At 43.7% G+C, this 17,312-nt stretch overlaps 1 protein-coding gene across 1 annotated transcript in view; it reads right to left on the reverse strand.

Annotated features, from left to right (window-relative positions):
- Positions 1-958: 958 nt before the first annotated feature.
- The window catches only part of LOC139372534 (zinc finger protein GLI2-like), a 78,754-nt gene continuing 62,400 nt past the window's right edge, over positions 959-17,312 (reverse strand). The window contains exons 10-13 of the mRNA XM_071112272.1: positions 8,408-8,572; positions 6,158-6,421; positions 4,452-4,821; positions 959-4,324 (exon numbers count right to left, since the gene is read on the reverse strand). Of these exons, the coding sequence (XP_070968373.1) occupies positions 1,968-4,324; positions 4,452-4,821; positions 6,158-6,421; positions 8,408-8,572 (3,156 nt within the window). The 3' untranslated portion in view covers positions 959-1,967. The remainder of the gene's footprint in view (positions 4,325-4,451; positions 4,822-6,157; positions 6,422-8,407; positions 8,573-17,312) is intronic.

Below are 17,312 nucleotides of genomic sequence, written 5' to 3' on the forward strand. Positions count from 1 at the left end.
GGTGTGTGTGTGTTTTATGTGGTTTCAACAGCCATTTCCTTTGGGCCAATCTGTCCCTGGTAATGTTGGACGACACACAGGTTAACGTTAGCAACTGCCCTGTATGCACTTTGCGGTTTTACAAGTGTGCCCTTTCTCATCAGCTTCTGGAGTGAAACTAGCATTGTGTGCAGGCCAACATTACAAGCGGGGGGCAAGACGGGGTCAGAAGAACCTATTTCAAAGCCTCCATAATTTCCTTGAAAGATAGTCTTATAAATGTCTGATATGATAGGATTCAATGTGGGAGGAAAAATGCTTTGTTGGCAGCAAAGGAGAGAGAGAGAACTTGTGTGGCTTCAAAATAAGAAAGTTTTCCTCCTGAATTATTTAAGCAATCAACACTCATATACTTCTAAGATTAAAGGAGAGGTTTTCAAAGAACAGTTCAACTCTCTGATGTACTGGCTACTGTCTATTGTGTCTACTGTCTCTATGTTCCGTTTTGAACCAAGGAGTGGGAAATATAACAACGTACCATTTATATTGTGGGGGGGATTTCTGTACATGGGTTTTTTCTTTATATATGAATTTTATAGGCCAATTGAATTCAAATCGGCCTGGTATTGTATATTGTAGACCTAAAACAACGCAACCTAATTTCAAACATGTCATATTCCATGAGAAAAAACACCCATGGTTTGAAATAACTCACCAGACAGCAATTAAGTAGAAAAAAACAAAAAAAAACAATATTGTATTTCATAAAAATGTACAAAAGATATATACATATCCAACACAACAGAGTTGCATGGCAGTGTACAAAACAAAACGTAGATTCCTAATACACTGTGATATCTTAGTATCCTCGTCATCATCAAGGGCGGCACTGGAGAAAAAGTCATTTGACACCGAAAAGGAGGATTCTCTTTCCCTTTTTCGATTTTTCCTAATTCATCACCAAGAGTTAATAGCAACGTTGTCACCCCCAGAATATGTATCATATCAAGCGTTTGCATATTCTTCAGAAGTGGTTGCTTAATTCCAGCCACAACTTGTCCCCGACACTGAGACGTCACTGTTCATCTCAGTAGTCCAACTCAACGCGGCAGACAAATAAGAAGACGGCTCATATCGAAGACACTGTGTGGAAGTAGACCTGACATGACTAAATAGATTAGAAAAAAAGATTTCCTCTGACTCTATTGAATGATTTAATCATTTTTCTCCCAGATTCTTTTGTTGCTGCAACTTCACTGACAGAAGAAGAGAATATATAATCTGCACAGATGAATGAGTTTCAGATAAGATCTGAGAGACAGAATCAAATCGGGTTTTTTTTTTAGATCAAGTCATTTACACAATTTACATATATGTGTGTCTTTAAATAACTAAATGATAGAAAAAAATCCCAAAATCGGTATCTGGTTGTACTTCAATGCGATCTGTGTCATATGCGTGTCTTGCATATTCTGCGGCATAGCCAGGCACTTGGTAAACTTGTTTTACTGCAGAACTGTACACTATCTCATGTACAACATTAACAGAATTGTGCTGTGGATTACATTATACTTACTTACTCATCTAAGGCAAAATATGGCTTCTCAATAGATATGAAATCGCCATATTAGCTCCATAATGATACTGTACAGGATAATACAATAAGTAGCACAAACATAGTGGTGTTTTAGCATGAAGTCTTCAGAATCTCATAGGTTCCTTAGTCTCTGGTGGTCGTCAAAGTTCTCCAATGAGGTGCTTAGTGTTCAATCACATGGTCAGGAGGACCTCTGCAACAATGTTAACTAGTAGGTTCCCCTCTTGTCATTCACACAGCCAGTTTAAACTCTTGGTGGCAGATAAACTATCGTTCTTAGAGCTTGGGTTACAATAGGTCACTTCTTTTAACACACGTCCTGGGCCAAATACACCAAGGTAGGTACCGTGTGCTTTACCTGTGTCTGCCTTCAGCGTATTTGGGATCATCCTTATGACATCATGCTGAGGAACTTGTTCTCTTCTGCAAGCGCGGTGAGCAGGGAGCTCATATCGCCGATGGCCATGTTGCTGCCCCCTGCAGGGAGGGGAAGGGAGGGCAGGGTGACAGAGTTCCGGGGGGTGGTGAGTCTGGAGGAGGTCTGGGACAGACTCTGGAGGATACCGGGGCTGATGGTGCCTGACATCAGGCTGGAGTGGTCCCCGTCATCCAGCATGGTGTCAAAGTCAATCTGGGGCTCCTCTGCCCCTGTCCCATTGGACGAGTCCACCGTACTGGAGACCTGGTTGTTTACTCCCGGTGAGGTCATTGAGGTCTCAGTGCTGTCTGAGGGACATTGAAGAACATCCACTACTGGTGATGTCATCATCTGCATGTTGACGTTCCCGTTTGGCCCAAACACATGTATCTGTCCTGTGTAGAACATAACATTGTTGTCTGTGTTGTTGCCATTGCTGCAGTGATTGCCAATTGAGTGTTGTCGCTGGATTGTCATTGACCCTGAATGCTGTCTGCTTAGAGACTTATGTTCTGTGGGCGGTCTTGGCTGGATGAGTATTTGACCTCCATTCTGTATAGGATGCTGAACCTGGGACGCTATATTATATTTCTGTTGATGTGAGATCATCCGCGAAGAGTTCACACCGCTATCCTTAAATGTGACTTGAGACAACTGACTCCCCACTGGCTGCATCCTCAGTCGGCTGTTCTGCGTGTCTACACTGTGCACTGTGCCACCAACTGCCATACTACTACAGGAGGACCGCTGGTTAGCGTTAGCATCACTAGGACCGAGACCCTGGTTAAACCCATACTCGAGGCTCACTCGTTCATTGAGGTTAGCATTAGCGGGCTGCTGCTGCTGTAGGCTCTGTTGCTGGACACAGCCCAGCCTGGAGTCTGTCCTCTGCTGCTGTATGTATCTCCCCTGATGAGCTGCATGAGCCAGGTTGTGGTTAATCTGTGCAATGTGTTGGTTGGAGTTAAGATTCTGCTTCTGAAACGAGACAAAGTTCTGTTTCTGTTGGACCATGGCGAGGTTTGAGTCGCTTCGACCGAACGGCAGATGTTGGGTTGGGTTTTGAAGAGCTTCCACAGTCCCTGAGCTGACCTCATTCCACTGTACCGGCATGGTGCTCGTCTTACTGAGTGAGGAGGGGAAAGACTGCTTCGGATGGCCTGGGCTTAGGGCACAGGAGAGGCGCTTGGTTTGTGGTGCAGACGAAGGGTTCATACTCATATTGGTGTCCACCACAGCCATCCTTCGCTGGTGGTAAAACTGCTGTTGTTGCTGGGGGTTAGGGTTTATTGCATTTCCATGGAAACCGCATTGTGCTTGTCGGTTGGCACAGTCTGACTCTCCAGCTCCGCCCTGAGCGGTGATGTAGTGAACGACGTCATCCGGAAGTACCATCATCTCCTCCTCACTGCTGTTGCGTCTACCGCTCATATCGCCGGCCATGGTCTCCATGGCCACGTTCTCAGAGATGCTGGGCGGCCGTGGGCAGTAGGGGTATCGCTGCAGGCTGTCGTCGGAGCGCGGCTGGTGGCTCTGGAGCACCAGGTGGCGCCGCTCGGCTGCAGACAGGGCCTGGTTCGGCAGGGAGGCGTGTGGGGGGAGGTTCTGCATGTTGCCCGTGCTGTTGTAGCGCTGCACCTGAGGGTGATGGGACAGCGGGGACAGTGGGTCCAGGGACGGCCGCCGGGGGACGGGGTCGCTAGCCCGACGGGGAATGTTGGACGGAGCTTCGTGGGGCATCATGCTGCGGCCGTTATAGTTTCCCATATCGCCGCTGCAGCGCCTGGGAACCCCACTGGGGATAACGGGGTCGAAGGAGGAGTAACCAGACGACGAGTCTCCCTGGGAAGTGTCCCTGTAGAGGGCCAAGCAGGTCTTGAGACTCATCCTCTCCATGTTGGGTAAAGGTGTGGGTGGGGCTCCGCCTGTAGCCGCCGCATATTTCGCCTTGAGGTGGTAGTGCTGGGCGGGGGTGAGGCTGAGGTGACTGGGCAGCCGTCCCCCTCCTCCACCACCCCCACACTGGCTGGCGTCGCTGGAGCGGCGGGACAGGTCTGCAGAGATGGGGTCGTAGGAGCCGGTGGAGCTGATGTTGTGGTGGCGGTGGCCACTGAACGCGGAGGCGTCGCTGGAGCGGCGGCTGGAGTAGCAGGGGGAGATGCCAGAGGAGCGGCGGCTGATGTAGGCAGAGGAGACGGTGCTGGTGGCGCTGTCCCTGCGCTCCATCAGATGGTCCAGCTGGTTCAGGACAGTCACCTTACTGGAACACAGCTCACTGAGGCTGAACGATCCAGGCCCGCCACACATATTTCCACTCTCCAAAAGGGACCCTGAAGCAAAGAAGAATTGATTTCACACAGGAGGAATGTAGCCTGAATAGATTTCTGAATGTACTGAGTACTCAAAAAGGATAATTATGAAAACACTGGTTACTTCTTTCTTTTTATGTTTACTCACCGCTTGCTGGTATGGGCGGTAGCTTGGTGTTCTGGACTGGAGGAGCTGGATGATGATTGGCCCACTGGCAGGAGTCACTCGCCGTCTTCAGTTTCTCCTTCTTCAGGTGTTCTAGTCTGTGGATGTGGCTGAGGCCTAGGTGTTGACGTAGGTGGAGGCCCACCCCGACCCCTGCTGTCCCAGACGAGAGGCCAGAGAAGGAGGAGTCCACGAGGGGCCCCGATGGGTCGTCCAGTCCCGTCAGGTCCCCCATGCTGCCCCCGCCGCTGTGGAGGGCCATCTCTACTCCACTGTCATGGTTGGTGGAACTGCCAAGTGGCGACGGCTCGCTGCTACATGACGACTGACCACCAGGGCTGGACTGATACATCTAGAGAGAGAGAGAGAGACAGAGAGAGAGACAGAGAGAGACAGAGAGAGAGACAGAGAGAGAAAGACAGAGAGAGAGACAGAGAGAGAGACAGAGAGAGAGACAGAGAGAGACAGAGAGAGAGACAGAGAGAGACAGAGAGAGAGAGAGAGAGAGAGACAGAGAGAGAGAGAGACAGAGAGAGAGGCAGAGAGAGAGACAGAGAGAGAGACAGAGAGAGAGACAGAGAGAGACAGAGAGAGAGACAGAGAGAGAGACAGAGAGAGAGACAGAGAGAGAGACAGAGAGAGAGAGAGAGAGAGAGAGAGAGAGAGAGAGAGAGAGAGAGACAGAGAGAGAGACAGAGAGAGAGAGAGAGAGAGAGAGAGAGAGAGAGAGAGAGAGAGAGAGAGAGAGAGAGGCAGAGAGAAACAACATGTTTATATCTAAAAAAGGAAAGGGATTGCCATCTAACGAAGAGGAAGTAGAACAGTGATAACAGAACAACATAAGGAGCAGTGAATCATGCAAGTTCTTTTCTCCACAACTTTAATTGTAAATAACGAGTGTTGGTTGGGGTGGCTACAGATTACTGCGCTCTTTAGACTGTCTGTGAATTAGAAATGGGGGAGATGAAAGGATGCTTGAGTACATGCTAGGCCAGCACACGGGGCTATGAATCTGTGGCTCTCTGGGTTGTGGGGCTCCCCAGTCCCTCTTTATGGTGTACAGTATGAGGACTTCAAATTCTGTAATAACTATTATACACATGTTTGGACCGTGTTCCTTACTGGCTATGGCTTGTCATACAGCAGCAGAACATGATGATGAAATGAAGGGAGATATTATGAAAGATATTCTGTAATGAACTGAAGCTCAAACTGAAGCTGTGCTCACCTTAGTAATGTCTGTCCTTAAGGAAAGTTTCAAAGAGAAATGGAAAGGAAACGTGCAGAGAGTGTTAGATAGGAAGGAGAAAAGTTTGTTAGGTAAGATTTGCATGCCATTGTTAGTAGGGGCTCTGAGTGAGAAAGTAGAAGGGCATTATTTGTATTTAACCAGGCAAGTCAGTTAAGAACAAATTCTTATTTACAATGACTGCCCAGGAACAATGACTGCCTTGTTCAGGGACAGAACGACAGATTTTTACCTTGTCAGCTCGGGGATTCGATCTATCAACCTTTCGGTTAATGGCCCAATGCTCTAACCACTAGGCCCTTATCTGATTGCACAAATCTATAAAGTGGCTAAACCATAGATTGGGAGGGCACACATAACCGTACGGTAACCTAAAAACGCTGAATTATATTTCCACTTCTACTCCAAATGATCTCTCTTTCACCAGATGATCTCTTACCACAGACTTCTCCGTCTTGATAGACTTGACCTGCAGGTAGTCCTCCATGCCTCTCGAGGTGCTGTCCATCTTCTCCTCCGTGCCCCGGCCTGTCTCGTTCTCTCCATTCTCTTTGGGTGGAACGGGTCTGCTGGGCGGCAGGTCGCTGCGCTGTTTCTTGGTGACGTGGGCCTCTGGTCCGTGGACTGTCTTCACGTGCTTCCTGAGAGAGCTGGGGTCCGTGTAGCGCTTCGTACACCCGGGGACTTTACACACATAGGGTTTCTGTGGATACAAGTGTATTTATTTCATCTTTATTTAGAAAGGTTATACTCCGATGGGATAAAAGAAAAGCAAATTTTTTGTCCATTTAAAATAACATCAAATGGATCAGAAATACAGTATAGACATTGTTAATGTTGTAAATGACAATTGTTGCTGGAAATTGCATTTTTTGTTTTATCTGCATAGGCGTACAGAGGCCCATTATCAGCAACCATCACTCCTGTGTTCCAGTGGCACGTTGTGTTAGCTAATCCAAGTTTATCATTTTAAAAGGCTAATTGATAACCCCTTTTGCAATTATGTTAGCACAGCTGAAAACTGTTGTCCTGATTAAAGAAGCAATAAAACCGGCCTTCTTTAGACTAGTTGAGTATCTGGAGCATCAGCATTTGTGGGTTCGATTACAGGCCAGAAACAAAAAACGTTCTTCTGAAACACGTCAGTTTATTCTTGTTTTGAGAAATGAAGGCTATTCTATGCGAAATTGCCAAGAAACTGAAGATCTTGTACAACTCTGTGTACTACTCCCTTCACAGAACAGCGCAAACGGTCTCAAACCAGAATAGAAAGAGGAGTGGAAGGCCCAGGTGCCTTTTAAAATAATAAACTTGGATTATCTAACACAACGTGCCATTGGAACACAGGAGTGATGGTTGCTGATAATGGGCCTTTGTATGCCTGTGTAGATATTCCATAAAAAAATCTGCCGTTTCCAGCTACAATAGTCATTTACAACATTAACAATGTCTACACTGTTATTTTAATGGCCGAAAAATGTTTTTTTCTTTCAAAAACAAGGACATTTCTAAATGGACCCAAACTTTTGAACGGTAGTGTGTATTTAATGCGAATCGATTTACAGTACAGTGAGTGTATACATTTAAATGTGGCCCCAGCGGGAAGCAAACCGACAACCCTGGCGTGGTTACCACCACACTCTTACCAAGTCAGCCACATAGGATCCAGAGGGAGATGAATATCATGCAGTTCACATTCTGTTTAATAACATTCAAATACATGCCTGGGAATTAGAATATCCGTCCCCTCCTACTTACTCAGATTAGCTGTGACTGGCTGTTGTTGTAAACACGCAATTAGAGTGTATAAATTATGTATGCAAGACCAGTGACTTGTTGGTTCTGCTTACAGCCACGGAATATCACTAAGATTTATGCGGTTTCCAGTAATAAAGTTACAGTTACACTGGTGTGCGCGTGCGTGCGTGTGGATCCATGGGATGCTGTGCTCTCCCCCTACACTTCTCTCCTCTATCTCCTGATGGATAGGCCAGTAGGAGGCTTGGAACGGTTCCAGGGTTCATTTTGTATTGGTGATCTGCAGGTGGTCTGGATCTCCATTAGGGATGCCTACGCTTGATTCACACTAATGCACTGTGGGGCTGCCATGCTCATTAGTTCCGTACATCATTATTTACTCACACACACGCCTGCATACACACACACACACTTAGGAACACACGCACGCACACACACACACACAAACAAACACAACACACACACGGCCGTGGTTTAATGAGGCAAGTATAGACGTCCAAGAACAATCACCGTGCGTGATGAGAAAAAGTCCACACATCTCATTTCAGCCTGAATATGTAAAAGGCTAGCAGACAACCCATTGAAGATACATGCGTCAGTTTGTATTTTCTTGATGCCACAATCTTTTGGCCCAGGACCTTACAGTAAGTCACAAAAGGTAGAAGAGTATTGATCCTACGCATGTCTGTCTAAGAGAATATCTAATGGACTTTATAAGTGAGTCTGTCTGAAGTCTTGGCAGGGCAGAATGGAGCTGCAGTGCTGTGCAGTGTGGGAGCTTGACAGCATCCAAAATGGTGCCCGATTGCCTGCATAGTACGTTGTTTTTAGACCAGGGCCCTGAAAGTACTGCGCTATGAAGGGGATAGGGTGGTGTTTGGGAGGCAGCCCCAGTAGGATCTCATTGAAGTGTGTGTGCGCGTGAGCGCACCTCGTTGGAGTGTGTGCGATTCTGGTGCTTGGCTCTGTCCGAGGCGTTGGAGAAGGCTTTGTTGCATCCCTCGTGGTCACACACATATGGTTTTTCCCCGGTGTGAGATCGCAGGTGGGTCTTCAGATTCTCCAGGCGAGAATAGGCCTTACAGCAGCCCTCAAACTGCAAGAGAGAGAAAGGAAAACACCAAAGCAGTCAAACACAGGATCTTTGTACAGTGTATTTCACAGCGATCCTTGTTTTCCATTCCTGTTTAATTTCTATAAAGATGTCCTTTGCAATTATTGTGTAATGAATGATACTCTTGTGTGGAGGCATATACAGTGCATTCGGAAAGTATTCAGACCCCTTCACTTTTTCCACATTTTGTTACGTTACAGCCTTATTCTAAAATTAATTAAAAACAATTAAAATCTCATCAAGCTACACACAATACCCCATAATGACAAAGCAAAAACTGGTTTCGGGATTTTTTTATCAAATGTTTCAAAAATAAAAAACAGAAATACCTTATTTACATAACTATTCAGACCCTTTGCTTTGAGACTCGAAATTGAGCTCAAGTGCATCCGGTTTCCATTGATCATCCTTGAGTTGTTTCTACAACTTTATTGGAGTCCACCTGTGGTAAATTCAATTAATTGGACATGATTTGGAAATGTACACACCTGTCTATATAAGTTCCCAATGTTGACAGTGCATGTCAGAGCAAAAACCAAGCCATGATGTTGAAGGAATTGTCTGTAAAGCTTCGAGGCACAGACCTGGGAAGGGTACCAAAAAAGGTCTGCAGCATTGAAGATCCCCAAGAACACAGTGGCCTCCATCCTTCTTAAATGGAAGAAGTTTTGAACCACCAAGACTCTTCCTAGAGCTGGCTGCCTGGCCAAAATCAGGGAGAAAGGCCTTGGTCAGGGAGGTGACCAAGAACCCAATAGTCACTCTGACAGAAATCCAGAGTTCCTCTGTGGAGATGGGAGAATCATCCAGAAGGTCAACCATCTCTGCAGCACTCCACCAATCAGGCCTTTATGGTAGAGTGGCCAGACAGAAGCCACTCCTCAGTAAAAGGAACATGACAGCCCTCTTGGATTTTGGCTGCAGTCACTGCCAAAGGTGCTTCAACAAAGTAGCTGTGCGCCAGAAGAGGAAAGAACTGATCCCAGCCATGAAAGCTGCCAGAGCTCGCAGGGACATTGCTTACATCCGCTATGACAGGCTCATTGTCCACCCCCCCTCCCAGAAGCCTGGAAGGGATGAGAGAGCCAAACCTATGGGTTCATAGCTTCAACAACACACACACACACACACACACACACACACACACACACACACACACACACACACACACACACACACACACACACACACACACACACACACACACACACACACACACACACACACACACACACACACACACACACACACACACACACACACACACACACCAATTGATTAATGACTTGCTAAATGTATATTTTTTGATCTTACTTTGTTTGCTCTCTCCAGTATTATGTCTGTCTCTGATAAGCTACCCAGGAAAGGGCTGAAAATAGCCCATATTAATATGTGTAGCCTTAGAAATAAGGTTAATGAAATAACTTGCTAACATCAGATAACATTCATATATTAGCCATTTCTGAGACTCACTTAGATAATTCATTTGATAATACAGCAGCAGCAATACAAGGATATAACATCGACAGAAGAGACAGAAATGCTTATGGGGGAGGTGTTGCTGTATATATTCAGTGCCACATCCCTGTAATGCTTCGAGATCTTATGTCAAGTGTTATTGAAGTGTTGTGGTTGCAGGTTCTCTTGGCACATCTAAAGCCTTTTCTTTTGGGGTGTTGCTATAGGCCACTTACTGTATGTGCTAACAGTCAGTATCTAAATAATATGTGTGAAATGCTTGATAGTGTATGTGGTGTAAACAGAGAGGTCTACTTTCTTGGGGACCTGAATATTGACTGCTTTCATCAAGCCGTCCGCTCAAGAGGAAGCTTCTTACTGTAACCAGTGCCTGTAATCTGGTTCAGGTTATTAACCAACCTACCAGGGTGTTTATAAACACTACAGGAACAAGATCATCCACATATATTGATCACGTTTTTACTAGTGCTGTAGAACTTTGTTCTGAAGCTGTATCCGTACCCGTTGGATGCAGTGATCACAGTATAGTGGCTATATCCAGGAAAGACAAAGTTACAAAGAGCTGGTGCCTAAAATAGTGTATAAGAGATCATACAAAAGATTTTGCTGTGACTCTTATGCGGACGATGTTAAAAATATTTGTTGGTCTGATGTGATTAATGAGGAGCATCCAGACGCTGCACTTGATGCATTTATGAAATTGCTTCTTCCAACTATTGATAAACATGCACCTGTTAAGCAACTCAATGTTAGAACTGTGAAGGATCCATGGATTGATGAGGAATTGAAAAACTGTATGGTTGAAAGAGATGGAGCAAAAGGAGTGGCTAATAAGTCTGGCTGCACATCTGACTGGCTGACTTACTGCAAATTGAGAAATGATGTGACTAAACACAACAAAAAAGAAGAAACTGTATTATGAAGCCAATATCAATGATATAAAGAACAATGGAAAAAAACTTTGGAGTACTTTAAATGAAATTATGGGCAGAAAGACAAATTAAACTCATCACGAAACCATTTGATGTTGCCAATTATTTTTATGACTATTTCATTGGCAAAGTGGGCAAACGTAGGCAGGAAATGCCAACAATGAACAGTAAGCAATTGTATTCATGCATAAAAAACAAATAATGAAAGAAAAGCATTGCAAGTTTGAATTTTGTAAAGTTATGTGGGAGAGGTGGAAAAATTATTGTTATTGATCAATAATGACAAACCTCCAGGCATTGACAACTTAGATGGAAAGCAACTGAGGATGGTAGATGACTCTATAGCCACTCCTATCTGCCATATTTTTAATCTGAGCCTAGAGGAAAGTCTTTGTCAGGGCTGGAAGGAAGCCAAAGTAATTCCGCTACCCAAGAGTGGTAAAGCAGCCTTTACTGGTTCTAACAGCAGACCTATAAGCTTGCTGCCAGCTCTTAGCAAACTGTTGTAAAATATTATGTTTGACCAAATACAATACTATTTCTCTGTAAACAGATTAACAACAGACTTTCAGCATGCTTATAGAGAAGGACACTCAACATGTACTGACTGCACTGACACAAATGACTGATGATTGGTAAAAAATAAATTGTAATAAGAAGATTGTGGGAGCTGTACTGTTAGATTTTAATGCAGTCTTTGATATTATTGACCATAACCTGTTGTTGTGTTATGGCTTTTCAACCTTTGCCATGTCGTGGATTCAGAGCTATCTATCTAATATAACTCAAAGGGTTTTCTTTAATGGAAGCTTCTCTAATGTCAAACATGTAAAGTGTGGTGTACCGCAGGGCAGCTCTCTAGGCCCTCTACTCTTTTCTATTTTTTACCAATGACCTGCCACTGGCATTAAACAAAGCATGTGTGTCCATGTATGCTTATGATTCAACCAAATATGCATCAGTAACCACAGCTAATGAAGTCACTGAAACCCTTAAGTAATTAATTAGCATTTTATTGCATGACATAAGTATTTGATACATCAGAAAAGCAGAACTTAATATTTGGTAAAGAAACCTTTGTTTGCAATTACAGAGATCATACGTTTCCTGTAGTTCTTGACCAGGTTTGCACACACTGCAGCAGGGATTTTGGCCCACTCCTCCATACAGACCTTCTCCAGATCCTTCAGGTTTCGGGGCTGTCGCTGGGCAATACGGACTTTCAGCTTCCTCCAAAGATTTTCTATTGGGTTCAGGTCTGGAGACTGGCTAGGCCACTCCAGGACCTTGAGATGCTTCTTACGGAGCCACTCCTTAGTTGCCTGGCTGTGTGTTTCGGGTCGTTGTCATGCTGGAAGACCCAGCCATGACCCATCTTCAATGTTCTTACTGAGGGAAGAAGGTTGTTGGCCAAGATCTCGCGATACATGGCCCCATGGATGGATTTCTTGGGGTTGTATTCATCCTTCTTCTTCCTCCAAACACGGCGAGTGGAGTTTAGACCAAAAAGCTATATTTTTGTCTCATCAGACCACATGACCTTCTCCCATTCCTCCTCTGGATCATCCAGATGGTCATTGGCAAACTTCAGACGGGCCTGGACATGTGCTGGCTTGAGCAGGGGGACCTTGCCTGTGCTGCAGGATTTTAATCCATGACAGCGTAGTGTGTTACTAATGGTTTTCTTTGAGACTGTAGTCCCAGCTCTCTTCAGGTCATTGACCAGGTCCTGCCGTGTAGTTCTGGGCTGATCCCTCACCTTCCTCATGATCATTGATGCCCCACGAGGTGAGATCTTGCATGGAGCCCCAGACCGAAGGTGATTGACCGTCATCTTGAACTTCTTCCATTTTCTAATAATTGCGCCAACAGTTGTTGCCTTCTCACCAAGCTGCTTGCCTATTGTCCTGTAGCCCATCTCAGCCTTGTGCAGGTATACAATTTTATTCCTGATGTCCTTACACAGCTCTCTAGTCTTGGCCATTGTGGAGAGGTTGGAGTCTGTTTGATTGAGTGTGTGGACAGGTGTCTTTTATACAGGTAACGAGTTCAAACTGGTGCAGTTAATACAGGTAATGAGTGTAGAACAGGAGAGCTTCTTAAAGAAAAACTAACAGGTCTGTGAGAGCCGGAATTCTTACTGGTTGGTAGGTGATCAAATACTTATGTCATGCAATAAAATGCAAATTCATTACTTAAAAATCATACAAAGTGATTTTCTGGATTTTTGTTTTAGATTCCGTCTCTCACAGTTGAAGTGTACCTATGATAAAAAATTACAGACCTCTACATGTTTTGTAAGTAGGAAAACCTGCAAAATCGGCAGTGTATCAAATACTTGTTCTCCCCACTGTATGTAGTTCTGTCCTTGAGCTGTTCTTGTCTATTGATGTTCTGTATTATGTCATTCTGTATTATGTTTCATGTTTTGTGTGGACCACAGGAAGAGTAGCTGCTGGGGATCCTAATAAAATAAATAAAATACCAAAAGTACATGGTCTGAATAATTAAGTAAATATGTTATTTGAGTTTTACATTTTTTTATACATTTGCAAAAATGTATGCTTTGTCATTATGGGGTATTGTATGTAGATTGGTGAGGGGAAAAAACTATTTAATCCATTTTAGAATAAGGCTGTAACGTAACAAAATATGGAAAAAGTGAAGGGGTCTGAATACTTTCCGAATGCACTGTTTATAGTCACCAATCCTAACTTTAGAAACAAATCTCCCCTTGACATCAGTGCATGATTTATGTGAAAAGTTAAGGATTTGGCCTGAAGAGAGAAAAGTCTTACAATACAGTACCGTAGAGGATATACAGTGCCTTGCGAAAGTATTCAGCCCCCTTGAACTTTGCGACCTTTTGCCACATTTCAGGCTTCAAACATAAAGATATAAAACTGTATTTTTTTGTGAATAATCAACAACAAGTGGGACACAATCATGAAGTGGAACGACATTTATTGGATATTTCAAACTTTTTTAACAAATCAAAAACTGAAAAATTGGGCGTGCAAAATTATTCAGCCCCTTTACTTTCAGTGCAGCAAACTCTCTCCAGAAGTTCAGTGAGGATCTCTGAATGATCCAATGTTGACCTAAATGACTAATGATGATAAATACAATCCACCTGTGTGTAATCAAGTCTCCATATGAATGCACCTGCACTGTGGTAGTCTCAGAGGTCCGTTAAAAGCGCAGAGAGCATCATGAAGAACAAGGAACACACCAGGCAGGTCCGAGATACTGTTGTGAAGAAGTTTAAAGCCAGATTTGGATACAAAAATCATTCCCAAGCTTTAAACATCCCAAGGAGCACTGTGCAAAGTTGAGTTGAGTTGTTTCTACAACTTTATTGGAGTCCACCTGTGGTAAATTCAATTAATTGGACATGATTTGGAAATGTACACACCTGTCTATATAAGTTCCCAATGTTGACAGTGCATGTCAGAGCAAAAACCAAGCCATGAGGTTGAAGGAATTGTCTGTAGAGCTTTGAGGCACAGACCTGGGAAGGGTACCAAAAAAGGTCTGCAGCATTGAAGATCCCCAAGAACACAGTGGCCTCCATCCTTCTTAAATGGAAGAAGTTTTGAACCACCAAGACTCTTCCTAGAGCTGGCTGCCTGGCCAAACTGAGAAATCAGGGAAGAAAGGCCTTGGTCAGGGAGGTGACCAAGAACCCAATAGTCACTCTGACAGAAATCCAGAGTTCCTCTGCGGAGATGGGAGAATCATCCAGAAGGTCAACCATCTCTGCAGCACTCCACCAATCAGGCCTTTATGGTAGAGTGGCCAGACAGAAGCCACTCCTCAGTAAAAGGAACATGACAGCCCTCTTGGATTTTGGCTGCAGTCACTGCCAAAGGTGCTTCAACAAAGTAGCTGTGCGCCAGAAGAGGAAAGAACTGATCCCAGCCATGAAAGCTGCCAGAGCTCGCGGGGACATTGCTTACATCCGCTATGACAGGCTCATTGTCCACCCCCCCTCCCAGAAGCCTGGAAGGGATGAGAGAGCCAAACCTATGGGTTCATAGCTTCAACAACACACACACACACACACACACACACACACACACACACACACACACACACACACACACACACACACACACACACACACACACACACACACACACACACACACACACACACCAATTGATTAATGACTTGCTAAATGTATATTTTTTGATCTTACTTTGTTTGCTCTCTCCAGTATTATGTCTGTCTCTGATAAGCTACCCAGGAAAGGGCTGAAAATAGCCCATATTAATATGTGTAGCCTTAGAAATAAGGTTCATGAAATAACTTGCTAACATCAGATAACATTCATATATTAGCCATTTCTGAGACTCACTTAGATAATTCATTTGATAATACAGCAGCAGCAATACAAGGATATAACATCGACAGAAGAGACAGAAATGCTTATGGGGGAGGTGTTGCTGTATATATTCAGAGCCACATCCCTGTAATGCTTCGAGATCTTATGTCAAGTGTTATTGAAGTGTTGTGGTTGCAGGTTCTCTTGGCACATCTAAAGCCTTTTCTTTTGGGGTGTTGCTATAGGCCACTTACTGTATGTGCTAACAGTCAGTATCTAAATAATATGTGTGAAATGCTTGATAGTGTATGTGGTGTAAACAGAGAGGTCTACTTTCTTGGGGACCTGAATATTGACTGCTTTCATCAAGCCGTCCGCTCAAGAGGAAGCTTCTTACTGTAACCAGTGCCTGTAATCTGGTTCAGGTTATTAACCAACCTACCAGGGTGTTTATAAACACTACAGGAACAAGATCATCCACATATATTGATCACGTTTTTACTAGTGCTGTAGAACTTTGTTCTGAAGCTGTATCCGTACCCGTTGGATGCAGTGATCACAGTATAGTGGCTATATCCAGGAAAGACAAAGTTACAAAGAGCTGGTGCCTAAAATAGTGTATAAGAGATCATACAAAAGATTTTGCTGTGACTCTTATGCGGACGATGTTAAAAATATTTGTTGGTCTGATGTGATTAATGAGGAGCATCCAGACGCTGCACTTGATGCATTTATGAAATTGCTTCTTCCAACTATTGATAAACATGCACCTGTTAAGCAACTCAATGTTAGAACTGTGAAGGATCCATGGATTGATGAGGAATTGAAAAACTGTATGGTTGAAAGAGATGGAGCAAAAGGAGTGGCTAATAAGTCTGGCTGCACATCTGACTGGCTGACTTACTGCAAATTGAGAAATGATGTGACTAAACACAACAAAAAAGAAGAAACTGTATTATGAAGCCAATATCAATGATATAAAGAACAATGGAAAAAAACTTTGGAGTACTTTAAATGAAATTATGGGCAGAAAGACAAATTAAACTCATCACGAAACCATTTGATGTTGCCAATTATTTTTATGACTATTTCATTGGCAAAGTGGGCAAACGTAGGCAGGAAATGCCAACAATGAACAGTAAGCAATTGTATTCATGCATAAAAAACAAATAATGAAAGAAAAGCATTGCAAGTTTGAATTTTGTAAAGTTATGTGGGAGAGGTGGAAAAATTATTGTTATTGATCAATAATGACAAACCTCCAGGCATTGACAACTTAGATGGAAAGCAACTGAGGATGGTAGATGACTCTATAGCCACTCCTATCTGCCATATTTTTAATCTGAGCCTAGAGGAAAGTCTTTGTCAGGGCTGGAAGGAAGCCAAAGTAATTCCGCTACCCAAGAGTGGTAAAGCAGCCTTTACTGGTTCTAACAGCAGACCTATAAGCTTGCTGCCAGCTCTTAGCAAACTGTTGTAAAATATTATGTTTGACCAAATACAATACTATTTCTCTGTAAACAGATTAACAACAGACTTTCAGCATGCTTATAGAGAAGGACACTCAACATGTACTGACTGCACTGACACAAATGACTGATGATTGGTAAAAAATAAATTGTAATAAGAAGATTGTGGGAGCTGTACTGTTAGATTTTAATGCAGTCTTTGATATTATTGACCATAACCTGTTGTTGTGTTATGGCTTTTCAACCTTTGCCATGTCGTGGATTCAGAGCTATCTATCTAATATAACTCAAAGGGTTTTCTTTAATGGAAGCTTCTCTAATGTCAAACATGTAAAGTGTGGTGTACCGCAGGGCAGCTCTCTAGGCCCTCTACTCTTTTCTATTTTTTACCAATGACCTGCCACTGGCATTAAACAAAGCATGTGTGTCCATGTATGCTTATGATTCAACCAAATATGCATCAGTAACCACAGCTAATGAAGTCACTGAAACCCTTAAGTAATTAATTAGCATTT

This window comes from Oncorhynchus clarkii, chromosome 18 (assembly GCF_045791955.1).
Source record: "Oncorhynchus clarkii lewisi isolate Uvic-CL-2024 chromosome 18, UVic_Ocla_1.0, whole genome shotgun sequence".
NCBI classification, from domain to species: domain Eukaryota; kingdom Metazoa; phylum Chordata; class Actinopteri; order Salmoniformes; family Salmonidae; genus Oncorhynchus; species Oncorhynchus clarkii.